General features: G+C 35.6%; 2 protein-coding genes across 38 annotated transcripts in view; one reads left to right on the top strand and one right to left on the bottom strand.

Annotated features, from left to right (window-relative positions):
- LOC111504582 (uncharacterized) overlaps positions 1-27,715 on the top strand; it is a 377,607-nt gene that overhangs the window by 107,953 nt on the left and 241,939 nt on the right. Inside the window, exon 4 of one of the 37 annotated variants that reach the window (XM_023159210.2) lies at positions 26,387-26,796. The exons of 33 other annotated variants lie outside the window; for them this stretch is intronic. In XM_023159210.2, coding sequence (XP_023014978.1) covers positions 26,387-26,646 — 260 coding nt within the window. In that variant the 3' untranslated portion in view covers positions 26,647-26,796. Of the gene's footprint in view, positions 1-2,764; positions 3,028-9,856; positions 10,145-17,733; positions 18,073-26,386; positions 26,797-27,715 lie in introns of those variants that run through there. 3 more of the 37 variants (XM_023159179.2, XM_023159197.2, XM_023159222.2) reach the window with 3 other exon arrangements.
- Positions 11,018-12,126, bottom strand: LOC141485412 (uncharacterized). The gene is made up of 2 exons (XM_074182063.1): positions 11,609-12,126; positions 11,018-11,549 (listed from the first exon to the last, which is right to left on the bottom strand). The coding sequence occupies exons 1-2, from the start codon at positions 11,777-11,779 to the stop codon at positions 11,154-11,156; spliced, it is 567 nt and encodes a 188-aa protein (XP_074038164.1). The 5' UTR covers positions 11,780-12,126; the 3' UTR covers positions 11,018-11,153.

Raw genomic sequence — 27,715 nt, 5'->3', positions numbered from 1 at the left:
TAAACGTGTAGGCTTTGCTTGATTTCTATGGCAGGAAAAATGAATGCGTTTTTGATATCTGTTAAGAACTGTCAGACGTTAATGAACATATCAAAGTTGCATTCAAATGATGAAAGGACTAATATGCTATTTAGTTATGCAAAATCAAATAAAAATCTTCTTTTGACAAGAAATATGCATGTTGAGCTATATCCAAATCCAAATGTATATCCAAATGTTTAGACGATTAGAAAGAAACTTGAGGGACTATGGTGCAATTCACAGAAAGAAACACGAAAATACTACAGTTAACGCAACGTTCATCACCTCAATGAAATAATAGGGGAGCCCAAGCAGGGATTTCAGGATTTACTAGAGCGCGGCAGATTAATATACAGAGGGATACCTTGTACCCGGTTAAGTACCTCCACCAAATATAAGCTCCATATATAAAGCCGCCTGTGAGAGATAAAGGATCAGATTAGTAAAAAAAAATTGATCAACAGAAATTCTCGAGCGCGTCAGATTAAGGTAGGGTGCGTTAATTACCTGGTAAAAAGTGTATATTCCAGTAATCTGACAATTTGAGAGTGACGTGAAGAAAGGGGAGAGCAGCAAAGTTATAAAATAATAACGTCATTTCGACATTCTCGAGCGTAGCTATTTTTTTATTTTGAAGGAAATAATTCAAAGATAACGAAAAATATATAAATAATCTGACGATTTCCGCAAGCCGAAATAACAAAAATTCGTCGATAAAGTTTAATGCGTGCAGTTGTGTGATACCTCTCCAAGTGTCTTTTCTTCTTTTCTCTATTCACTTTTTCTCTATCTATTACTCTCTCACTCCGTTATTACTCTGAATTCTGTTGCCATGACGCCATCATAGCTGATCACAGAGACTCGTTCGTGATGAATATGTAGATGATGATCAATTAATCAATTATTTGATGGATGTAGCCTTTACTACGTGGTAGGAAATCAAAATGAAGAAAAGATAAATTAAACTTTCTATGTTCTTTACCACTTTTATTAGTAATTAACGTTACTGCAGTTTCGTCCTATAAAGACATTTTCAAACTTATTCAATATACAATATATAAGGTGCTTATACAATATATACAAGTTTGAAAATGTCCTTATAGGACGAAACTGCAGTAACGTTAGTTACAAATAAAAGTGGTAAAAACATACAAAGTTTCATTTCTCTTTTCTTCATTAATTAATCAATTGATTATAAAAAATTCAATTTCTTTGAGAATTTTTAACTTTTTTTATAAATACAAGCATTCTACTCAAAATACATATTTATTTGCATGATATTTCCTGAGCTTTTCAAATAATTAAGTTCAATTAGTTTAAAAAAAAAAAATTGTTTTTGTCAGATTAAGCGAATTCCCCTAGATAATCGTCAGATTATGAGACAGCACGTCTGAAACATAAAGATGAACCATATATATATATATATATATATATATATATATATATATATATATATATATATATATATATATATATATATATATATATATATATTCTGACGCGCTTGAGTATTTCAAAATGGCTAATTTTTTTGCACATTATAATAATGACCGAGAGTTTGCATCAGATAGAAATCGTCAGATTATTGAATGAGAGCTTTTTTTTGTTGCACGTAACACCCCCTTAGAAAATTTGACGCGCTCGATTGAATTTTTTTTCTTTTCACTTTTAACCCTTACGTACAACCACCCACATCTTGCAAACGATCAGATTAACATACCAACATTATTGAAAATACGTAGGACATTGATGTTATCAATATCTGACGCGCTCGAGTATGTTCATGCAACAGTATTTTTTTACATATTTAAAAATCTATAGCCGCTTCCCCCACCGATGAAAAGGTATATATTTTATAACATTTTTTCTTCTTCTTCTTCTTCATCTAAGCTTCGCAACCTAATATGTCTCAATGACGCTCGAGTAAATCCTCATTTTGCATCGTGGGCTCCCCTGCTAAAAGGGATTATAGAAGGAGAGTACGATTTGCGAAGTTGTTGAGACGTAGAAATAGGGCAGTTGGAAATATTTGTAAAAAGAGAAAAGCGACGGACGAATCAAACTTGACCCACAATGGTTGGTTTAACAGAAATATCCATTATAGGTGGAATAATACACATGAACATTTACATAGGGAAACCAATTTCCAAGAAAGGTTCGGAATAAATGTTTGGTCGGGAAATGTGGGAACAAACATTCTTGGCCCTTTGTATCACGATGATCATTTGAATAGTGAAATGTATCTTCATTTTCTATTCGATGAATTCTATGGCTACTTAGATGAATTGCCTCTGAATATCAGCCATGAAATACAATATTTCATCAAGACCGCGATGAGTACCGCGCTGTGTGTGTTATTAAAGGGGAAATGCTGGAAGGTAGGGGGCACTATATCTTTTACTGGAACTATACCTGTCCCATTTAATCGTGTTAGTATCTGTTATGGTTTAGAATATAGCAATGTTACACATGATAAAAGAAACTTCCTGTATATTTTTAAACAGTTTTCATTTCTAAAATAGGGATTTTGTTTGCAGACTGTGTTTACCTTGACTGGAAAGTACAGTCGATAGTGACTGATCATATTTTTTGTTCGTTGGCGAGGATCGAACATAATTTTTTGATGATGAAAGGTTTTCATTTTGGGAAATAAAAAAGTTATTTTTTGTCATAGATATTTGATGTATGCACTTTGATGGAGGATACTTCGATAATTGTGATATATGTCCCAGATTTTTTTCAGGTTTGATTTACTTTGAATCCGGAACAAAAAATCCCAAAATTATCGTTGATGAACACGATTTTTATCTCGAAAAACGAAAAGAAACAAAAACCCTCTGGTTTTGTGGAATGAACTATAAGACGAAGTGTAAAGTCAGAGTAACAACCAGTGGAAGTATGGTGTATGTGAATGGAACTCACAATCATTCCGTGAGAAAAAGAAAATTCACCAACTTGCTCTCTAAGTGCGTTATGATAATAAGACATTAAGATTGCTTACTTCCCATGTTCCTGTGGATTGAATAATTGATGGTTTGTGTGATTTTATGTTGAATAGATTCCATAATGAAGATTATATTTTCATTCTTTCAACGTTCCCATATATGTGAATATTTCTCGGAAAATTGTATTACTTTTATTATGCTTACGATATTTTTTAATGAATGCTTGTGTTCGTGTCATTATTTACTATACTTTTATGTACTATGCATCGCATTAAATAATTTTTTCTAGACATTGTTTATTTCTGCATTGGCAAAAAATATAATCCAAAGCTGATTCTTGATGGTCATGACTTCACCATAGAAAAGAAGATGGAATCCAAGACTTTCTGGGTATGCACGAATTATTATCGGACAAAATGTCGAGCAAGATTAAGCACCAGTCATAACGTTGTATATTTGAATAATGAACACAACCACGCTCCAAGAAACAATACGTTAACAAACATGTCTTGCAAGAATGTAACTGTCATAAGACAGAAAAATAAAAACATTCGTTTTTCGATGTAGAATGGACGACGATTTTTTCATTTCACTGCATGAGTTAAGACTAAGATTATACATACAGCATATGTGTATGTGTAATTCTGTTATAATTTTTTTGATAATGTAACTGTCACAAGACAGAAAAATGAAAAAATTCGTTTTTCGATGTAGAACGGACGACAATTTTTTCATTTCACTGCATGAGTCAAGACTAAGATTATACATACAGCATATGTGTATTAAATATCATTTTGTATTATTAAATTCAATATGTTATATTACTTATTTGTTTGCTTTGTGAATGTTCTTGATGTGTTCATGAAAAATTTCCAGTTATAAAGCAGCGTGTCTCTTCTGTGTTTTGAGGAGACTGTTGTAGGTTTATTTAAGTAACAAAAAAAAATTGCAGTTGGTTTTGATTGACCTTTGAAATATTAGGTTCAGTTTGATATTGTACGCGCCAACTAAGATTAGTCAGCGCAGAAACGTAAAATCGTTCTGTGTTAAAATAATTCTCCCACCCAAGTCATATTTCACCATAGATAGGTTTCCTCGGTCAGTAATTTGATATACTGTTGTCCGGGTTGAACCGGGATGACGTCTTCGTCATACCGCTCCATGGATCCGAAGATCTTCATGCATTCCTGAACCACATCAACTCCTTACACCCCGACCTGAAGTTCACAATGGAAGTTGAAAATAATAACTCACTCCCTTTCTTGGACGTTGTCATCAGAAACCCCAACAATTCCTTCTCACATACGGTCTACCGAAAACCTACCCATACTAACTGCTACCTCAATGCCAAGTCCCATCATCATCCTGCCCAGCTGAATTCTGTTGTGAATTCCCTCATATATCGTTCTATAAGACTCACTGACAACCACAATAGATCCAGGGAACTATACGAACTCACAGTCCTTCACCAAAACGACTATCCCGTTTCCCAAATACAAAGATCCATCCAATGACAGCAAACACAAACCACACCCCACGAGTTACCCGAGAAACGGACCAACCAGACAAAAGCTTTTCTCCCCTACATTCATGGAGTCACTGACAAAGTGAGTCGAATTCTGAAGAAACACCGTGAAGACAGTATTCACAGCCAACAACCAAATCTCCACTATGTCAAGAACACCCAAGGATACGATACTCAATGAAGCACAGGGCATATACGAAATACCATGTTCAAACTGCCCCAGAACTTACATCGGCCAGACCAACAGAAGAATTTCCAACTGAGCTTATGAACATGAACTAGCTGTTCGCAAATCAGATCCAGCATCATCTCTCTTCAAACACCACCAGGAAACAGGCCACACAATAAGCTTCGAAAACACCAAGACCATTGCTACTGAGAAAAGTCTTCAGGCCAGGATAATTCGGGAAGCAATCGAAATTGAAAAACGCCCCAACTGCCTTAACATTGGACATTGTTGTCACGCAAGATACCTGAAAATAACTCAGGTACCTGGCAAACTAGATACCTGCTACAACAACACTCCGAACAACGGAGTGACCATTACGAACTCAGAGTGGAACACAGCAAACATAGAACTAGTAACGAGACTTGGGGACAAGGGAGATTACGACGTCCTCGAGTCATGTAAGTACAAATCTAAGTGATTCTTGAAAATGGATCCAAAGCAGGAGCCGAAACGTCAAAACGATGAAAATTACAGACGCGGTTCAACCCGGACAACAGTATATAAGTGATTATAACTACCAATATCGAATTTCAACACTCAAATCGTGACCAGTTCCTGAACTGAACACGACGGCGACAACCATCCCCGCATTCCACGATTTCTATTTGTCACCGTAATATGAGTTCAAATTTAATTTTATGACTCTTCAGCCAATGTATGGATTTTTTGGCCTTTGAGATTGCCGTCAACTTTAAGTGTGCACAATATCGTTTACTTCGACTATGCCTACTAGTTGGATAAAAACAAATCAAGAAAATAAAAGTGAAAAATAATGATACTCACCCAATAAAGGTTCAGTAAACCTTGAAGTTTGAAAATTGTACGTCAAAAATGTCTCCGCATCTCCCAACCATTTCTGGGAGAGGGAGAATATTATTTTCATCGATGGAACCTCGTGTTTTCTCGTGGTGGGTATTCGAATAACGTACGTCGTCTATTTTAAATTATTTTCTTGCCAATGTTTCGATTCAATTAAGTTCCTGTTCAGGGTCCTCGAAACATGAATTTTCATAATATACATGTGATAAACTTCATAACTGTTTCAACATTTCATTGGTATAAACAGTTTTTAATAAAATTACTTCTCATAACATTGAAACAATATAAATTTTGTGTTATGAAACTAATTACATTCAAAATGTTGACAAACACAATTGTTTCTCTGAGAATAAGAATCATGTTAGTACACCAAACTTTCTGGATATAAGCCATTGGATCAGTAGACTAGCGAACTGCTTTCTTTTTGATCACGGAGTCAATCTTATCCTACAAAGTTCTGAATAATTTGTACCTACTGAAATTTTATGAGATATCGCGTCCATGATTTTGAACGGAGTTATTAAAAAAATTGAATATAAAATTTGAATCTTTAAACGTTGGGAAAATTAATACCATCAGGAAATCCAGAGAAGAGTGCATAAAACACCCTCCCGGATCTTTTTACCACGCATTTGCACCCTATTTGAAAAATAATGAGGTGAGTATTTAGCTAGAGCTCAATTATTAGAGTGGATGGAACACAACTAAAGAACTCCTTAATTGATGAATTCAGAAAACAGCTCTAATGCCCATCAATGAGGCTGCATACGTTTACTATCTTCAACTTGAAGCTAATTCATAAGGTACCAGTGAATTAGTAACCTTCTTTGAGGATTACTAGTGGCGTTGGCGCTTTCTGACGGATGAGTGTAAGTGGGTATGTCGATTCGACGTCAGTCACTTAGACTGCACGGAGTTTTCTGTTTCAAGTGAAAAAATTATGACCAACTTTTGAACTTACCCCATTTTTGTGCTTCCTTTGCCTCACTAAATATTTTCCTTAGAAAAACTATAAAAAATTTCACTTTTAACTGATTCCTGAAGTAGTTAATTTTATTGTTTCACGTATATGAAACAGGAGTCATGGATTTGTGTGTACATTATTAAAACATTTTTTTTTCTGATGATTGGTGTTATTGCCGAAATAATAAAATTCATTAGGAGTTCGAATACCTTTCTGCATGCATCCCCACGTCAGAAATAACTCCATTTCTGCGCATACACAAGGATAGGGCGATGCTTGGTGATTTCTTCAATTACTTTGAAGACTTCGGCTTATCAAAGAACTTGACATTTGGTTTCCTTAAGTCGAGTGGCCTGAAGTAGGAAACTGTTGGAGCTCTTCATGTGCTGCGAGGATGGTGTCTTCAACAACATAGTCCTCCACAGTCGCGTGATGGGTAAGAGGTTCCTGACACCAGGTACAAGGCCTGCTGCTAGGCGTCTGAGGCCCGTATGTATTTTCATATGTATGATTCATATATTATTGAAGCTGAAAACAAATCTAAGGCTTTCACAGAAAGAAGACTAAACAAAGGTGTTTATCAGAGAAATTAACTAAAAATGACTTTATTGATTTTTTCGCCAATGTCGTAAAATCCCTACCTAATCTGCCTATCTCTGAATTGGTGAACTTTAGAAATTTTCCCTCTCCTGGCTTTTCATTCTTTTTAACTCCTGTTACATGTGATGAAGTACAAAAAACCATTACATCTTTGAAAAATTCAGCTTGTCTGGATATCAATGGAATGAATAGTCGAATTATTAAGGAAACTCAGGATATTATTCTTGTCCCATTTACCAATTTGATAAATCTAATCTTTAAATCAGGTAATTTTCCTAACATCTTCAAATATTCAAAAGTGATACCTCTCCACAAGAAAGGTAACAAAGAGATTGTCGATAACTACAGACCTATTTCTATTATAAGTATCTTTTCAAAAATCATTGAAAAATTAATTAAGAAAAGACACCAAATATTGCAAAATCAACAGCCTGGAACCTGGAACACCTCGACACGTGTTTCGATCACCAAGTGAGGAAGATTAAACAGTTTAATCTTCCTCTTGAAGATGATCACTTGGTGATCGAAACACGCGTTGGAAAAAACGGTTTGGTGTTGGGATAAATCTCCAGTAATATTCATTTTATTTTGTATTATAGGAAGTGGTATACAGTTCATTAAAATATAGCGATGACGTTTTTTCAGAAACAACACAAATTATTCAGACAATGCCAAACGCCAAGGGCATTGGATGACAAGTAATGATACACAAGAGCTGTGGTGGGGGTTACATTGAAAATGAATTTGTGCGCATGGCGGAGTGCTCGCCATCACGTTTGGCGCTTGCTATATGTAAGGGTTGCCTTTTATATTTCAGGATTAGAGAACAGAAACAAATATTAATCGTCGAAAATCACTTAATAGTTTTTCAAAATATTCCCCATGAAAATCTATACACTTTTTGCATGCGTTTGAACAAATTGTCGAAGCACTTTAGCCACTTTGATTGAGATATCTCCAAAACATGCATTCTAAATGCAGCAACCGCCTTTTCAGGTGTCGAAAAACGTTGACCTCTCAGTTTGTTTTTTACGTGCGGGAATAAAAAGAAGTCATCTACTGCCAAGTCAGTACTATACGGCAGATGATTCATCAAATCGATGTTTTGGGTGCTCAAAAATGCAGTTGTTTAAGCCGATGTGTGAGAGCTCGCATTGTCGTGGTGAATAGTGATCCGTCTTCGGCGGTTGGTTTTCCTGATTTCTTGGAAGACTACTGGCAAACAAATGGTTGTGTACCATTCAGAATCGACTGTTCTGCGGTGGTCTAGTGGTACGGTTGCGGCATGTCCAGTTTTTCCGAAAAAACAGGCGATAATTTGCTTGGAAGTGCTTCGTGCGTGAACAACTTTTGTTGGATCTGGCTCTTCTTGAAACACCCATACAGTCGTCTGCTGTATACTTTCGGGCTCATACGCGTAAATCCACGATTCATCACCTGTCACGATGTCATAGACGTGTTTCGAAGCACCGCGATCGTATTTTTGAGCATTTTCTTCGACCAATCGACACGAGCTTTTTTTTGAGCGATTGACAAATTGTGTGGGATCCAACGCGAACACATTTTTTTGACAGTCAAATGTTTATGCAATATTGAATGTATGCTGGTCCCACTGATGCCTAAGGTTGCCTTAATCTCACGATAGGTCACATGACATCAATGGTTTTCTGAAATACAACTGATTTTGGACGACCTTGACGAAATTCGTCTTGGACGACTGAATTCACCATACCATCGATAAAGACTGGTCCTTGGTGGAGTTTCATCGCCAAAATTTTATTAAAATCATCCATCCATCCATGATTACTGAGTTAATCCACGTCGAAAGTTGTAAAAAATAATCGCACGAAAATGTTCACGATTTAATTCCATTTTTGAGCCGAGATGAATCTTTTAAGTTACTGTAAACAACACAAATAGCGCGCGTATGTCAAAAAGTTCTGAGTACGTATAAGCTCAAAAATGTCCAACTTTACGATAGAGCTTTCAGTTGCCAGATTGCAACTCTAGGGTTAACAAATCCCGAAAGATTAAAGGCAACCTATCGTAACTTGGTGCGGAAGAGAAAGAAAGCAGTGTGAAAACACATTTCCATGGTTGGCAGATTTTACAAACACTCTTTCATTTTTAATATGAAAAAGGGACATCACATAGACCCTCTGAATGTTTCTCGAGAATTTTAATGTTATAGTTTCATAAAACAATAATAAGATATATCCTGTGAATGGACGATATAATGATTGGTTTTCCTGATTGATGAAACTTCTGTAGTAATGGTGATTAGGTATTTCTCATTTGACTGTCGGACGGTTCTGCAGCATCGAAATGTTTTTCCAGCTATTCGGTGAGTGAATTTATGATTCATTGCATTCGGTTTCCACCTCAATGATTTGGCGTCCTCTTCAAATGTATTTGATTATCGTATTTAATTATCATATTTTGATATTACTGATGAAATATGAGACAAACTTCTATTGCCTAATTTTCTCCGGGATCTGGAGACTAGACTTCATATTCTAAGCAATTATTATTTATACCTAAGGGGAATAATAAAAACTTTTTTTTCGTATTTTGCATCAAATACTTTTTAATAATACATATTTAAAAATATGGTGATTCACTTTTTTGATTTACTTGTTAGACTAAAAATGAGTTTATCGTTGGTTTCTTCCATTTGAGCAAATTGATGTATTGAATGAAATGATAGGAAGTATGATCACGTATTCTTTTTTTACTAGATTTTGCTTTTTTAGGAATAATTTTTTTTGATGTTGGCCAGAAAAAACCGAAAATAATCTTGGACAATCACGAGTACTTGATGGGGAAACGTGAAATTGGATCAACAACTTGGGTGTGCAATCAATACTTTCATCCTAAAACTGACGTTAGATGCAAAGTGAAAGTAATAACAGGAGGAAATGCAGCTATTGTACGTGGAAGACATATCCATGAACCAAAATCCAAAACTTGGAGAACTAGTAGAATGAAATCACAAATAATTTCCATTAAATACGAAGACTGAAGCAGTACCTTTCACATGGTGCGAATAATCTCACGGCCATACAAGAAAATTTGGCCTACCCGGTGTCGGTCATATAAAGTAAGACGTCTGCAGATAGAAATAATTCAAAACAGTTATGTTCCTGATGAAATGAGCATAGAAATGATATATAAATAATGTATATATATCTTTGTGATGTATTTATGAGGTACCATATATACAATTTTTTCATGATGAGAAATGAAAATGTCCCACATAAAATCATTTCGTGTCAGATGATGATAAAACTTATTTTTCAAACAATGGAAATATGTATTCATGCTGTTGAATTAAAAGCGACAGAAAGACAATGTTTTATTTCTGTGTCATTACAAACAGAAAATGAATAAATATTTGGAAATAAACGTTGTTGGTATTCTGAACAAACGTTATTTTATTTATTTCTGACCGGGATATTATAAGCTTATATCGTCATAGTTACGCTATCAATAAAGAGGGTCATAACTCCCTTGGGACATTATAGATTTTATAATTCCCTCTACCTTTCACAAGTAAAAATAAATAGAAATGAAAACTGAACCACTGGAAACAATTTCTTCTTTTGTATGGCTGGAGCTTCTGTTCACTACAGTCGAGGTACCTGCCTCTTCTGATGACAAAGTAGACAACATACGCGCCGTTTCATTTCTCAATTCGATGCTATCCTCCAAATACCCCTCCGCCACCGTGGAACTTTTCCAACCTCCGTGTCTTTTTAAGTTAGTCATAGTTGCTCCTGCATTGGCTAGAGCAGTAGCAGAAGTGCGACGAAGGCAATGTCCCGTATAGGAAGATGAGTTTGGCAATCCTAAATACATTGCGATTTTGCTGGGGATTTTCCCAAACATGTTTTTTCCAAATGGCTGAGATGTAGGTACATTTATTTTGTCGGAAGCTCAAAAAAAAATCGTTCAATACCTTTAGGACGCAAAGACATATAAAGTCTTAATAAAGGCAAAGCGGAGAACTCTTTTTCATCCACAACTGTAAATTTCTTCGATACACCAGTTTTACTTTCCGGTACGTTCACTACCATAACGGAATCCCGGTCCTCTATATCCGATATCTTCATATTCAAAAGTTCCTGACTTCTGCATCCTCCAAAATAACCCATAATCAAAACAACCTATAACAAAAAAAAAGGAAATAAATACACACAAAAAGGAAAATAAGAAAAAAATTACCTTATGCAATAAATGAATATCATTAGGAACGTCCTTTAGGAATCTGATAACATCTTTAGGAGATAAAACAGCAGACTTTTTCGGCTTATAACTCTTACTCTTCCGTTTCAAAAAAGCCTGTAGTTCATTGAACTTGGTGATATCTCGTTTCTCATGTATAGTCACCATCGATTTTAGCATTGACCATTTAGTCCATAAAGAATTCGGACTATACGTTTCTGACTGAAACGAATAAACACAATTACTACCAAATCTACCGAAAAACATAGAAAATTCCTTACCAGTTCTTGAAAATATGCCAGAAATACAGTTTCAGTGACATCTTTTGGCATAACATTTTTCCGTGTCAGCCAGTCCAGATATATCTTGTATTCTTTTTGGTATACGGCTTCACTTTTCGATGGAATTAATGATTCTCTTGCTTGTTCAGCTTTTTTCAAAATATCCTCCATTATATTTGGGGTAGAAAACACGTTTTCACCGCAAACACAGCTTGATAACAAAGTTCTGTTTATAAACAAGTAACATAGCAACAACCTAGCAACAAGAAAACTCTACTATAATCAACGGTACCTGATTCAAATATACCGGGAAGGTAATGAATTGGTACATTTTTCCGTTCCAAAAATGAACAAAATTTTATTGAAATCGGTCAGAAATAAAATTATCTATGTACCACGGGAATTAATGAGCCTTAATAACCTCAGGCAATTGCTGTCCCTCGGGCCAGAGGCCCTCGGGACGCAAACTTTGCCATCGGTAATTAAGGCCCTCCTAATTCCCTTGATACATAAATAACTATTATACAGTGCTTTTCTTTAATGTCCCCCCTTTTATTTTTTGAACAGGTCAACTCAAAAAATTGAAATTTGGGATAATGAAATGAATGCATAAATACTTTATTTTGAAGTGAAATTGACAGATGAATCTTCTAAGATGGCGACTGGGTGCCATCTGTGAATAAAATTAAATGGAAAGGGGAGTCTTGTGATACATCTTTTTGAAGCTCCTGACAAATGTTTCACAACCCTAAAATATGAAGTCAATAAGTTCAAGTATTACAAAATGGCGGAACTTTTAATAATTGCCTGAATACATTGACATTTAACTACATAATATGAAGAAATAAGGTTGAGGTCAGTTCATAAGATACTCGAAATGGTTGCCTTAATCTTCTTGACATATGAACAGCCTATCCGGCATTTCACGCCGAACATTTTCGAACACAGTAACGTCAATATCTCTACAAATATTTATTATTCTCCGCTGTATATCCAATATTGAAGCAGGTTCAGTGTCGTATACTTTTGCTTCAAATAGCCCCATGAAAGAGCCCAAAGGTGTCAAATCTGGCGAGCGGGCTGGCCATTCTGTAGGACCTTGATGGCCAATCCAACAAACAGGAAAAGTAGTATCCAAATAGTTTCTTACTTGTCTGGATAATGTGGTGGTGCTCCATCTTGTTGAAATACAATATCCATACCTATCGAATTCATTAGGATTCGCTTCGACGATTTCAGTAATGAAAGGGTCAACAGTAGTTTCCAGCATATTCAAATACTATTCCCCTGTTATATTTTGATGAATAAATAGAGGTCCTACCATATTGTTTCCCATTATTCCTGCTCAAACGTTATTTTTTTTTGGATATTGGGTATGTGTTTCCCCGAAAACGTGAGGGTTGGTGGGTGTCACTCTAATAACGGAAACTTCATCTGTGAACATTGCCGTTTAAAAAATATTGTGGAGATAGGTAGGATGCCTTGCAATGGTTTCCGTCATGATTTTGCAGAATTCTGTTCTTCGATCAGGGTCATCTTCAGTTAATTGGTGTACCATTTAAATTTTGTATGGATGATACCTATTCCTCTTCAAGTCTCCACACAGTAGAAGGAGACACGTCACAAACATTCGCGACGGAATAAGTAGACTGTTCAGGATTTACTACCATCTTACCAGTTATTTGCACTTGGTGTTCTTCCGGAATGGACGAATGACCTGGGGGATTTTTCTTAGGGACACTACCGGTAGTTGTGAATTTGGATACAAGTTCCCTCAAATATTTTCTACAGATAGGACGATTTGGAAAATGTTCATTGAAAATCCTTTTGGTCTCGTGGAAGTTACGCGTCACATCGTAGATAATCGTAGGAAAATCCTTATGGTCGCCTCGTAAATAAGCTTCAATTTTTTCTTCCAATGGATGAGAATTGATCATTTTAGAGATTGTTGACGTGGTACCTATCTACTAGTAAAACCAAAAACTAAATGAGAATATTCTAACCGAACAATGATGTTCATTGTCGTACTGACATTTTTTCTTGTTTTTATAAACAAAAAATAACTTAACAAACCTTATCGAGTTGTTGGAATTGCCATATGGCAAATAAAAAGGAATATTTCTAGAAATATCGATATTAATGTGTTTGTTTTCAGGAAATTATTAAATGTTCCGAAATTTTGTAGTAGGTGAAGATATTGACTTCATATTTTAAGGTTGTGAAGTATTCGTCAGGAGCTTCAAAATGATGTGTCACAAGACCCCCCTTTCCATTAAAATTTTTTTTCTCAGATGGCGCCCAGTTGCCATTTTGAAAGATTAATTTGTCAATTTCACTTCAAAATGAACTATTTATGCATTAATTTCGTTATCCCACATTTCAATTTTTTTAGTTGACCCGTTCAAAAAATAAAAGAGGGGGGCATTAATGAAATGCACTGTATATTCAAGGAATCATTTAAAAATGTTCAAGGAATACTTTATAAATTATGTTTTTATGACCGTCATCTGAAAGACGTTTGTTTTCCTATGTTATATATATATAAATTTTTTCGTGCTTGTATTATTTGGCATTTTTATACATCATAAATATGACTTATATGCTATGCTTTGTTGTGTTGGTTAATGACAAATCAGAATTTATATCGACGTATTCAGAATGTAAGGAAGATAATGTTTCATTTTCTTATCACCAATTATTTTGATTTCTTATGATATTACTTATGAATTATGTGTTTATGTCTGTCATCTGAATTAGATTACTTTTTCCAATCATTCGTTTTGCTGACTAAGTTGGCCACATCAGAGGCTCCGTTCTCCTGATGATGTAAACTTCGTTATAGAAACGTGCAGTGGTAGAACGTGTTCTAGTTCCGTTGTATTGGTGAAGTGTTTTCATCAGAACCAAATCAGAAGTTTATTCAACTGAATCATGTCAGATTTTTATATATTCCCAAAAAAAAACCTGTGATGCATGCTTAATTTTTCCTTCATACCTAATAAAATCCATTAACGACGGCTTTAAAAAGTTATTCTATCTTGAAATTTGAGTTGTGGGTTATGGAGTTGTTGATTTGATGTATTAGTCAAAACATTTATGGATTACATTGTATGGTTCTTTTGAGGTTATGTTAAATCCAGGCCAAACTTTTTTGTGACTGTATTCATGCGAATATTATAGTTATAATTGGATCGCAAAAACGAAAGGACGTAGAAAACATTACTGTATTAGTCCGGTCAAAGTAGACTAAAAAATAAGAGTGAAGGTACATAAATTTACTACAAGCTGCAAATGCGTGTAATTGTTCAAAACATAGTTAAAAATTCCGAATAATTGCGATGCCTGGAAAAAAATTATTCGAGGTCAAAGTTCAAAAATCTCGAAAAAAATTGGTTTTTTCGCGATTTTCAGGAAAACGGTAAGTTTTATCATAAAATAATTTCAGATAAAAATTGTAGATCGTAAATTTCTCTACAAAAAATGTATCAATACTTTTTTCTTAGAGCCACCGTTTCTGAGATACGACGAGCGAAAATAACAGGACTAACATTCAATGATATTAAATTTAAACGCGCAGACAAAGTTGTTCCTCTTTTAGAGATGAGTAGTACTATAAAAGTTCACGAAGAAAGAAAGAAAAAGTACCCTGTATTATTGTTCCAGCGCATGAGTATTACTGCAGCATTTCAAGATGAAATTGAGAAATATTTTGAATATGAATTGGATCTCTACCCTTTATTGTTGTTTGATGACCTCGGGATGCGTAAAACACAGAAGTCTGCCATATACGATTGTTTTCAACAGGAATATTGAAAGTAACAATACTAATACGACATACATCATTGACGGTAGATACTTACTACATCGTGTTGTGTGGGATAGGGGATAGTGAAGAAACATTTAGCATTATTTTCGATAAATACGTTCAGTATGTACGTAAACATTTTGGTGCCAGAATTACGGTCGTATTTGATGGCTATGATGATTGCACGAGAAATATTAAAGCTGCAGAACAACGTCGTCGAACTTTAGCAACATATTCATCTTCCGATATTCTATTTGATGAACTCATGACAGTTCCTACCAGTCAACAGAAATTTCTTGCAAATACTCACAACAAATCTCGGTTCATTTCAATGTTGAAGGATAAGTTTATTGGTGAAAGTATATTGGTTAAACAGGCCAATAACGATGCCGACGTACTGATTATTGAAACAGCTATAGAGCAATTTAATTTGACAAATACAACTATTGTTGTTGGTGAAGATGTAGACTTACTCGTACTTCTTACTGCTCGAACTCCACCTGAAAAAGTATTTTCTTTCTAAAGCCAGGAAAAGCTCATAGTGAAACCAAAATATATTCGTCAATATCTACTTTTGCAAAGAGTCAAAATCATGTACTATTTTTACACGCAATAACTGGCTGTGATACGACGTCTGCATTTTACAGTAGGGGTAAAGCAACAGTCTTTAAAATGTTTGAAAATCAAGATTTAGTTCAATGTGCTGAAGTTTTCAAAAAAAGTAATTCGACTCAACAAGAAATTATCACCAACAGGATTCAGTTTCTTCTTTCTATGTACAAAGCTCCGAAAAAAAAACACCTGCTTAGATAAGTATCGATAAGCATGTTACGTAAAAAACATTAAGAATAAGAAACAAGTGCAATTAGTTTGTTTTTCTCTCAGTTGCTGCTCATGAACATCTTTTCTGGGTATATTACCAAGTTCAAGTGTGGCTTGGTTATCAGCTAGACCCAAAAGACTGTGGTTGGAAGTTGGTCGACAATGCATTAGAACCTATTCAGACTTTAGTCCCACCTGCGCCGGAAAAACTGCTGAACACAATTTTTTGCAACTGTAAAACGGGACGCAGCGCTAAATGTGGTTGTGAAAAAGTTGGACTGTTGTGTTCTCTGGCATGTATACATTGTCAAGGCCAGTCATGTTCTAATGCTGAATCACCAATAGTGGAGGATTCATTCGATATCAACGAGGAAACATGCGATACATCACTCTTGACGCAGATTACCTACACACAGGATGAACATCAAGAAGAAAAAGAAGACCAAGAAGAAGAATGACAAGAAGAAGTATTTGAAGGTTATGACTCAGATGAATACATTTTTACATTTTTTTAATTTCAATTGCTTTTATAATTCCCAACCCTTCCTAATATATTTTATTATGGAAGTTTTCAATTTGACAGTATCACAACAGACATGTGGATTAGGCCTACTGGGGAAACCACGTTAAAAAAACGCGCTAAGTACACTACCTCATAATGTGCATATAATGAGGAATACAACTTTTACAACTTTTTGAAACGGTGGCTCTAAGAAAAAAAAGTATTGATACATTAGTAGTAGAGAATTTTATGATCTATAATTTTTATCTGAGGTTATTTTATGATAAAACTTACCGTTTTCCTAAAAGTCGCGAAAAACCATTTTTTTTCGAGATTTTTTATCTTTGACCTCGAATAAATTTGTTTCCAGGCATCGCAATCATTCGGAATTTTAAAATCTTATTTTTAACTATGTTTTGAACAATTACACGCGTTTGCAGCTTGTTGTAAATTTATGTACCTTCCAATGTCTAGATTGACCGGATTATATGTAACTCGGTAAGAAATATATTTCAGAATTCCCTTAAATTGAATCATTTCACTGGCAGGAATACGGAAGAAAAACAGTTATTTTGCGTGAAAATAACTATTAGTCAGTTCCTGATCTCATGATAAAAAACAATAGGAGACATTCTCAGTTGAAGATTGGATTCCAAGTTATCATGGCAGGGTGATTTTTATTAATCATAAAGAATTTCTGAATTTGCATCTATGACGAAGCCAGTTCTACTGATGATATTTTTACTAGCACATGAATAAACCTGCTTTATATATTGGGTATAATAAAATGAATGTAATAAATATTAGAAATATTTTGCCAGTATTTTATCCGTACATCAGCAGTACTGAAAATGTTCTGTATAATGATATTTTTAATATTCATTTTCATTTCAATCGAAGTTTCGATTTCATGAAATCCCACTTTCACATGAATATGCCATTCATTTTCCCACATTTTTTTCCTGCTGGCACATATTAATTAATTTATATTTTTAGAAATTGTGTTCTTTCAAATGGGCACGAAGAAACCCAAATTAGTGGTTGACAGTCAAGACTTTCTATGCAGCGAAAGAAAAGTTGGCAAAACAGTATGGAGATGCAGCCAGTATTACTATTCGAATTCTAGCAGATGTAAAACTAAATTGATAACGAGTGGTCGGATTGTGGAAGTTATTGGGGAACATAATCATCCTGTCAAAGTCAGCAGAAATAGAAGGGACAACATGTTATCTCAACGAGTAACAATTATTAGGAAACCATTGTTTGATGGGCGTTCGGGATTTTAATTTGGTTATTGGTGTGAATATTTATCAATGAATATATAATAGGTATTTTGATTTTGTTTTATTGTTGATTAAGTTCTATTAAAAAAATTAATGGAACCGGCCAATGATTGATGAAAATGCACATTGAAACTTACTAATACCATCCTTACTGTAAGATTTTAGGGTTTCAAAAAACGCAAGACACGTTTCGCTATACAATAGTCTCCAGCCTCAAACAGGAATGATTTAAATTACTTCTAAAATACAACCATTTTATACTCTAACAATATGATGACTGACTGATATTTTACAAAATAAACCAGCGATCTTCGTGTGACTTGATAAACGAATATACAGGGTGTAACTAAATAAGTGTAAAAAATTTAAGGAGGTAATTTCTCACCGAAAAAAAAAAAGGATCATTCATATAAAGAAACTTCATTGGAGCACCCCTTGTTAAGATACAGCCCCTTGAAGGGGATACATAAAATTTTGTATAACAATTTTTTTCACAAGCACTGAAAATGTTACAATATTGAAATTAACCTGACGTTTTGTATTACCAAAAAGACACTTAGCCAAAAATTTATTTGGTTCACTCCATGGTTGTAAGGGGTGGAAAACGCAACCCCTAAAATTTATTTACAATGTAACTTTTTGTCTTATCATTTGTTTACTATTTAAAAATTTATTTCCGATAGCCTGTTTCATTCTAAACAAAAAATGTCTATTGGGTTTTTTGCCCAAAATAAACCAGTTCGCAGCAAAAAATTATTTTACGAACAACTACAGAGATACATCGTCATAAATGCGAAAATACGAAACTAATCTATCTAGTGACAATTAAATTGATATGACACTGTCAGTTTGTGAATTTTCGAAATTGAATTAATACTAATTGTGTGTTGTTGTTCTGTTCTTAATTTGTTACTTTAGTAATTCACTTGTTATTAAAATGACATACACAAATGAGGAAATGGCTGATATCCATTACGTTTACGGTCTGTCGCAGGAGAATGGGTTAGAAGCTTCTGGAAGATATGCTGAAATGTATCCTCAACGGCAGCATCCTTCACATAGAATATTTGAGAAGTACGAACACCACAGCTTGAGGAAGCAGTACTTAATTTGATTGAAGAACAACCTACTTCCAGTACTAGAAAGATGGCTTTCCAGTTAAATGTTGATCATATGACGATATTTCGAATTTTAAAGAAACAACTCGTAAATGGTAAGGCATACGTTCAATTTTTAAGAGAAGTGCATCCAGTACTGCTGGGGGAAGTTCGTTTGGGCGTCAGAAGTGATATGTTTTTTATGCATGATAGGGCTCCCGCCCATTTTAATCAAGTAGCACGTCAGCATTTAACTGAAACATATGCAAATCAGTGGATAGGTCGAGAAGGACCACAGAACTGACCCGCTCGATCCCCGGATCTCAATCCTCTCGATTTCTCTATTTGAAGCCATTTACAGCATTTGATTTATCGTACTCCTGTTCGCGATGTAGAGGACCTAACAAACCGTATCATCGATGCGTGCAGGGTAATCAGAGAGACTCCAGGAATAATTGAGCGAATACGTGGATCAATGCGCCGACGTCTAGACGCATGCGTAATGTCTGAAGGTAGGCATATTGAACATTCACTATGATTTCTACATTTTGTGTGTTTTGTTATTATTAAATTAGCTTTGTTCATTACCCTTCAATCGTTTTATGCAGGTACTAACTACAAAATAACAATAAATCCAGTTCGCATTTATGACGATGTATCTCTGTAGTTGTTCTTAAAATGATTTTTTGCTGCAAACTGGTTTATTTTGGGCAAAAAACCCAAGAGACATTTTTTGTTTAAAATGAAACAGGCTATCGGAAATAAATTATTAAATGGTAAACAAATAATAAGACAAAAAGTTACATTGGAAATAAATTTTAGGGGTTGCGTTTTCCACCCCTTACAACCATGGGGTAAACCAAATAAATTACTGGCTAAGTGTCTTTTTGGTAGTACAAAATGTCAGGTTAATTTCAATATTGTAAATTTTTCAGTGCTTGTGAAAAAAATTGATATACAAATTTTATGTACAACCTTTAAGGGGCTGTATCTTAACAAGGGATGCTCCAATGAAGTTTCTTTATATGAAAGATCCTATCTTTTTTCGATGAGGAATCACCTCCTTAAATGTTTTACACTTATTCAGTTACACCCTGTATTTTGGAAGGATGTCAATTCATGACTGTTTTCTTTTTTCCTCACGATGCAATGAACAGACGAATTATTCATAATCATCCAAAACCACATAAATTCACATTCTCAATTCAGTTTGAAGAATTCATTTCAATACCAACAGCTCAATAGCAACAAGGCGTCTGGTCCTGATGAAGTGCCCGTCATGGTTCTTAAAAAGTATGCAAATGAACTTGCACCAGTATTTTGCAGACTTTTCAACCTGTCCTACAAGCAAGGGGTTTTTCCTTCCTGTTGGAAGATTGCTTGCGTTCAGCCTATTCCCAGAAAGGGCAAACTAACTTCCAAATAACTATAAACCAGTCGTTTTGCTATCAGTGATATAAAAAACATGGAGAAAGCCTTAAACCACCATGTCCTTAAAAATTTGGAAGGCTTTAACATCTTGAGTGATCATCAATATGGCTTTCGGAAACAAAGATCAATGTCATATGTCTCCCATATTTGGAATAACTCAATTGAGAAACATGGAGAGTCAAGAGCTGTTGCGCCAGCAATTTCTATGACCGTGTGTGGCATGAGGGTTTGCGGGCCAAACTTCGATGCCAACCCTCTTTTTATTGTATATCAATAACTGATTAGAAAAAACGTAAAATACAATATATTGCTTTGCTGACGACAGCACATTTGTCTTGTCATTCCATTTGGATTTCAGGAAATCGGCTGCGAATGCACATCTTCGCGGGCAGGTTGCATATCTTAATGAGAATCTAGAAGTAATTTCGAATTGGGGTGAATCTAACCAAGTTCAATTCAATACCACAAAAACCCAGGCATTGGTTTTCTCGCAAAAGATGAATGTCTCTGAACCGAATATAATAATGTCAGGACAGACAATTCCGCTTTCTGCTTCGATAAGTATGTTGGGGGTTAAAATGGACATCAATATGTCTTGGCACAATCATGAAGCTGGAATTGTAAAGGCTGCTTCTCAAAAACTTGGAACACTGTTTCGAACCAGAAAACTGTACACACCTCAGAAACTTTTGATGCTTTATAAAGCTCAGATCAGACTTTTTTGGAGTATTGTTCTCAAGTATGGTGCTCCGCCCCTAAGCATACCCTGAAGCTGCTTGATTCCATCAAAAAAAGAGCCATCCACCTGATTTGAGACGCGAACATCAGTTGCAACCTTGATAGTCTGGAACATCGAAGTAATAGTGGAGATTTGTCTCTCTTCCATAGATACTTTCACGGGAAGTGTTCAAGTGACTTGGCACATTCGATTCCACCAAGAGCGGTACATGTCACGATTTTCAGGTAATTGAATCTAGCTTGGTCCTAATAGACAATAGGCTGAGTTAGTTTTCTATGCTAGGGACCGCACGTAGAGGGGTAAGGTCTCTTTAATCGTTAGTTCGCACACGTTTATACTTCTAATGGTTGTTGTTCGTAGAGGGGCGGCAGCTGGTAAATGAACAAAAATATTTTTTCAACATATTAATAGTTTTCTCAATGTTTGGAGAACGAACTATATAAAAAGGTGAATGCATTGTTCCTCGTAGGAGTTTTGTCGTTTTTCATACTTTCATTTCCATATTTTCTCATCACCATACTCTCGAAATTATCTACAAGTTGTATATCAGATATCTATACTTTTTTATATTCTGTGAGCATTCTTCAACAGTAGACTTCTCTTATCAAAAGATCATACACTCGTATGTATTAGAATACAGATACCTTGGAATAATGAAATTTATAGCATTTTCAGGAGTTCTATTCATCTTATCTTCCGAGAAAATACTGAAAATTACGAAATCAGTTGCGAAAATGGTAATTGTAAAATATTTGTTTGAACTGTTTCTGTGAGAATATTGTAGTTTAGAACTTTCTTTGTCTGAAAATGTGTAAACAGATTTGCAATTAATGTGAAGAAGAAATGAAATAGAAAATGAATGGAATATAAAAAAATCCAAATACTGAAGATACCAGAATCAAAATATTTAAAGTAGTTCCCCAGGTTTGCTGGTGTTCCCCAGGGATCCATATTGTCTCTAACCCTCTTCTTATTGTATATCAACGACTTATTGGACAAAAACAATAATCCAATACCTATATTGCTTTGCTGACGACAGCACACTCGTCATTCCATTTGGATTCCAAAGACATCGGCTACGGAGGCACATCTTCACCGGCAGCAAGAGGTTGCATATCTTAATGAGGATCTAGAAGTGATTTCGAATTGGGGTGAAAGTAACCAGGTTAAATTCAATGCCACAAAAACCCAGGCATCGGTTTTCTCTAAGAAGATGAATGTCTTCGAATCGGATATAATAATGTCAGGTCGGACAATTCAGATTTCTGATTCGATAAGTTTTTTGGGGGTTAAAATGGACACCAATATGTTTAGACACAATCATATCGCTAGGATTGCAAATGCTGCTTCTCAAAAGCTTAGAACACTGTCTCGAACCAGAAAACTATACACACTTCAGCAACTTTTGATGCTTTATAAAGCTCAGATCAGACCTTTTATGGAGTATCGTTCTCATGTATGGAGCTCTGCCCCCAAACTGGATTCCATCCAGAAAAGAGCCATCCGCGCGAACATCACGTGAAATCTTGATAGCCTGGAACATGGAAGAACTGTTGGAGATTTATCTCTCTCCTATAGATACTTTCACGGAAGGTGTTAAAGTGACTTGGCACATTTGATTCCACCAAGAGCGGTACACATCAGAAATACGCGACTGACACTGGCTGCTCATCGTTTTGAGGTTCAGCTCAGTACACCTCGAACTTCACTGTTTAAGATTTCTTTCATCTGGAGAACTGCGTTTATTTAATATATAAAATTGGATGTTTGTTGGTTGGTTGGTTGGTTGGTAAGTGATAAACTTCTACATCGCTCAACCGATCGTGATGAAACTTGACATGTATAAGTAATTTTTCATAGAGAAGGTTTTTAGGCAATCAGTTTTTCTGTAACTCGCCACTAGATGGCGTTGTAGAACAATTTTTTGAAAGCACTGTGCTATAACGCTGCGCACGCCTAAGTTCGTTGATTCTGAGTCTGTCAAAACATTGGAACAGCAGCGATACAGCAACATAGTACTAGTATGATATAAACTTTCTTAGAACGCTCTTCCAAATGGATTTAGTCGTCAGCGATTCAAATCCAATGTGAATCGCTACTTTCGCACAGGCACCGCTCTGAGAGAGGATTTTTCTGTAGTGTTTGTGTTTTGTCCCCAAAAAAAGTCACTTTGAAAAACCCTAATTTGGGATACAACAAATTATTTTAATCTGAAATGAATATGAATTAGTAATTGGGTAAAGCAACAAATTAAATAATGTGTTAACAATAAAGATGAAATAATGTGTAAACAATAAAGATGAAATGATTGTTTTCTATTTCCGGGTTCATATCAGTGGTCTGTAGGTTTTTGGGCCTGTTGTATCATCTACATTTGCGGCAGACGTTATCAAAAGTGATGCAAGACGTATCATCCACAACAGAATGAAATATGTCAAGCCATCACGCGCTTTAAGATGTAAGAGAAAGTTTGCTGAGCTTCAGAACGGTAAAGGTCACCATCATAGCAAAAACAAAAGAAAAATAATAGTCAATCTCTTCAATAGGAAAATAGCTTCAAATGATGTGTTACCACGGGTTATCAACCGCGCTTGCTGAGGAAATCGGTCGCATCGAGACGACGATCCTGAATTGAGCAAAACCTCCCAAACAAACACATCATGACACGTGCAAAATAGCGACCATACAAGCTCTGAACAATGATAAAGTAATCTTCATTTCTCTTGCTGACGAGGAAAATACCATAGTTGGGATGAATGAGCATGACTATAGGTAGAAGATAGTAGAACTACTTGACCGTAACATGCTCAAGCGAGATCTGATCGAAAGTGAGTTGACACAAACTTTCCAGGTATTTCGTGCCCCATCTATTCAACAGAATGTAAAAAATGATAATGCAAATTGACACATTACCACCTAGTTTAAAGAGGTCCCAAAGATTCACAAGACGGGTATACCACTAAGGCCTAACGTCAGCGCTAACGTCGATGTAAGAGTTTGTCAAGTATTCATCTAGTCTGCTACAGTCACTAGTGGGAAAAACAAATTAATTCGTTAGAGACTCGGCGCAAACATTATTTTTGCAATGGGAAGCCTACTAAATCCATTAGCTGTCAACTTCTACATAGAGAAATCTGAACGAAGAGCTCTCTTACTCCACCATTGGTTACGAAATGTTGATGATACTTTCGTGCTTTGATATCACGGGAAAGAAGAACTTGCAAAATTGCTGTAACCAGAAAATGCAGTTCAATATAATGGAGAAATAGGAAAGAAGAATTGCTTTCCTGAATGTATCACTGGAAAGATAGAATCGTGACAGACTAGGGCATAAAATATGTAGAAAACCAACCCATGAGGATCGATATTAGATCAAGCACTATAACCATCATTAGCGACTGATTATTGGGTCTTTGCTGCTGACCTTCATAAGTGGTGTGACAGACTGGTTAATCTTAAGATCAACTTAAGACCCCAGGGAGTATTTAAGAAATATACCAGAAATATACCGAATAACTTGTAGTTGTGGCTCTTTCCACTACGAAAAGAAACGTTGAAACGCGTTTGACGGAGCATGCAAGAAGTTGATGCTATGGCAATACAGAAAAATCGGCAGTTACCGAATATGTTCTCTTAGACTACATTTATAACATTGCTTTTGACCGCATGCAAGTTATAGATCAAACCACAGGTATTGTTCACAGCTAGTCAGAAAGGCCATATAAATTAATAGAAATAAAATAATTCTGACCGTTAGGAAGAGAGCTCAAATATCAATAAAACATCCATACTGGCACTTGAAAATACAGAGAGTGGGTCTGCGCAGTTGCAGAGGAAACGTCAGGCTCAAAACTTGCAGATTACGGCTGATAGAACCGGAAACGTCAAACAATTTGTTCATAGGCCGTAAAAAATTACACACCATGAATAAAAATAAAAATGAAATCATCAAGATGAATAATAAAAAATGCAAAAAAGTAACAAATACAAGAAGAAGATTTGATACCAACTTTTTTTCGACGTTTCGTTGTTCAGTCCAAGAGGAGAGAAGGGATAGCCAACCGTTAGGAAATTCTTCCTAGCCAACCGTGGCTAGAATGCATGGCTTGCTTCTTCGGAAGTGCTACCAGGTTGAATGTTGAACGCAGTTGGTGTCTTGTCCCCCCCGAGGTTGAGTGCCCTGTGATAGAATCTTCCCTACACGATTACTGTGTGCAGAAGCTATAATATCGTCCATCCACCCCCACTCATTCCTGAGTGGACCTCAACCTGCTGATGGACACTTCAGCAAGATTGACATCTGGCCTCCTGCGGTCAAAAGTCTGCCTTTAGGTGTTTTCACTTTCGTGGTCTGTTGTTTTTGATTTCACTGTGTGTGATGGTGTCTTGTATTTTCGAACAGAGTTTATATTTATATCCTGAATGAGTTGGTGGGGAAAGCCGAGGGGACGAAGCGATAGGTTATGATTGTGGTTAGGGTACTTGGGCGGGGCGACAGAATACCTCATAGAAGGCATAAATCTCGAGGTGATTACCGTCATTCTGGAATTTTCGTCGAGTGGTTAGTGAACTTGGTAAAAATTGTTGAAATGTTTGCCTTGCAATCTGCCGAGATGACATCGCAATAAATCCTCGACTACAATCAAATGATATATCTGTTAAGTTTCAAATAATTTGAATTTACTGTTGAAAATGATATTAAACACCTTGAACACAGAATACAGGTCACAGAAACTTGAGCCCTCAATATTCTGCTGGCTAGGATTGGGTTCCATAATGGGTCAAGCTTTTGTGTTTCTTCCTTCCTTTTGGAATCATCTGTGTGTTTGTGAATTTCTTTCGCCTCCCGCACTCGGCTTGTGTTAGTAAGTCAACTCCCCAATGATCAATGAATCTCTTTGTGATTCCTATATGATATACTCCAGCAGATCAGAGTGGGTCACTGCAATCTTTGACCGATTGCAGAGATTCCCCCATATTCTTGCAAGCAAGGTTTAATGTATTGTACATACCAGATATTGTGTTTTATAACTCATATTGATTCGTTTTCTGATAACGCAGTTGATAGATTATCATTTCTGTACAACCTAATATTTTAGAAATCATCCACTTTGACATGGCTACTAAAAATCCAAAGATAATACTGGATGAACACGACTACATCGTCTTGAGAAAGGAGATTAATAAAACCATATGGATGTGTTCCAGATATTTCATTTCGAAAAATAACAGATGTAAATCGAAGCTCATAACTAGCGGAAGAACTGTCCACGTTAGTGGAACACATAATCATCCACCAAGGCTACAGAAGAGTGTCAAGAATATGCTCTCCCAAAGAGTCAACATATTCAGGGAGTAGAAAACATTAGCATTAAGATAATGTTATTATGGTTGCTACTTAATTCTGAAACTGTTTCATGATAATATTATCACGATGGAATTGTTTGTTTTTGGTAAACAGAGAAATATATGCCAAAAATTCAATTAATTACATTTATTACTCACAAAACCTGTGATTTTTTTTATTCTGGCCCCTACTCCATCTGCATACTTTCGGTCCAATTCCTCAATACATTATGACATTACTTCAATAATAATGTTATGAATTTCAACGAGTTCTTTTTTCTGACCGGCAAAAAAGTAAAATAAATTAATACATTTTGTACAGAAAACAAGACACAAAGTACTGAAAAATTATTCAAATGATAAAAAGTAATAATATATCATCACAGCATTATCATTTAGAAGCTACTTCATAATGGTCTTAGGGGAGAACTTTAAATAAAACTTGCTACTTAACGTTTCTGGTGTAAGCTTTTATTTGGAATTGAAAAAAAGTTTGAGAAACCAACAATTTTCTTTGCGATATTTGGGAGCTGTCCGACTTTTCCTTCTTTTAAAAACTTCCGGAAAACATCGGCAGCGACTTTTTGTCAAATCTTATCTTCATCCTTTTGCTGGAAAGCTGTAACTTGGTTCTGGCAAATTCGTTTACAATTCCCAGTCTCTCCTTCAGGTCATTCACATACTCTGAAAGAGGTACCTCTTGAGAATCATCAGATGGACTGCCACACAATACATCTATCGGAAGTTTCAGTTCTCGACCAGTTAACAACATAGAGGGTGTGTAACTTGTCGCGTCATGTTGGGATCTCCTGTATGCCAACAAAAAGAGGGGAACCACCTTTTCTCAGTCTCTTTGATTTTCGGACACAAACATTGAGAGGTAGTTATTTATGGTGAGATTATGCCTCCCGACCATTCCATCGGACTGTGGGTGAAGAGCAGTTGTTCTTGTCTTCTTTATTCCCAACAAAGTCATCATTTACTGCCATAAGAAGAAGTATTTGGAATTTGTGGGTTCTTCCATCCGGACTTTTTCATTTCCGAGTGGGTAGGTCATTTCGAATGCACATGGAGTCCCATTG

The sequence above is a fragment of the Leptinotarsa decemlineata genome, unplaced genomic scaffold, assembly GCF_025532065.1.
Source record: "Leptinotarsa decemlineata unplaced genomic scaffold, Ldec_3_MD MMD2_tig00026328_RagTag_RagTag, whole genome shotgun sequence".
Lineage (NCBI taxonomy): Eukaryota > Metazoa > Arthropoda > Insecta > Coleoptera > Chrysomelidae > Leptinotarsa > Leptinotarsa decemlineata.
Note: the sequence above shows the minus strand (reverse complement) of the source record. Positions and strands in the feature narration are given on the sequence as shown.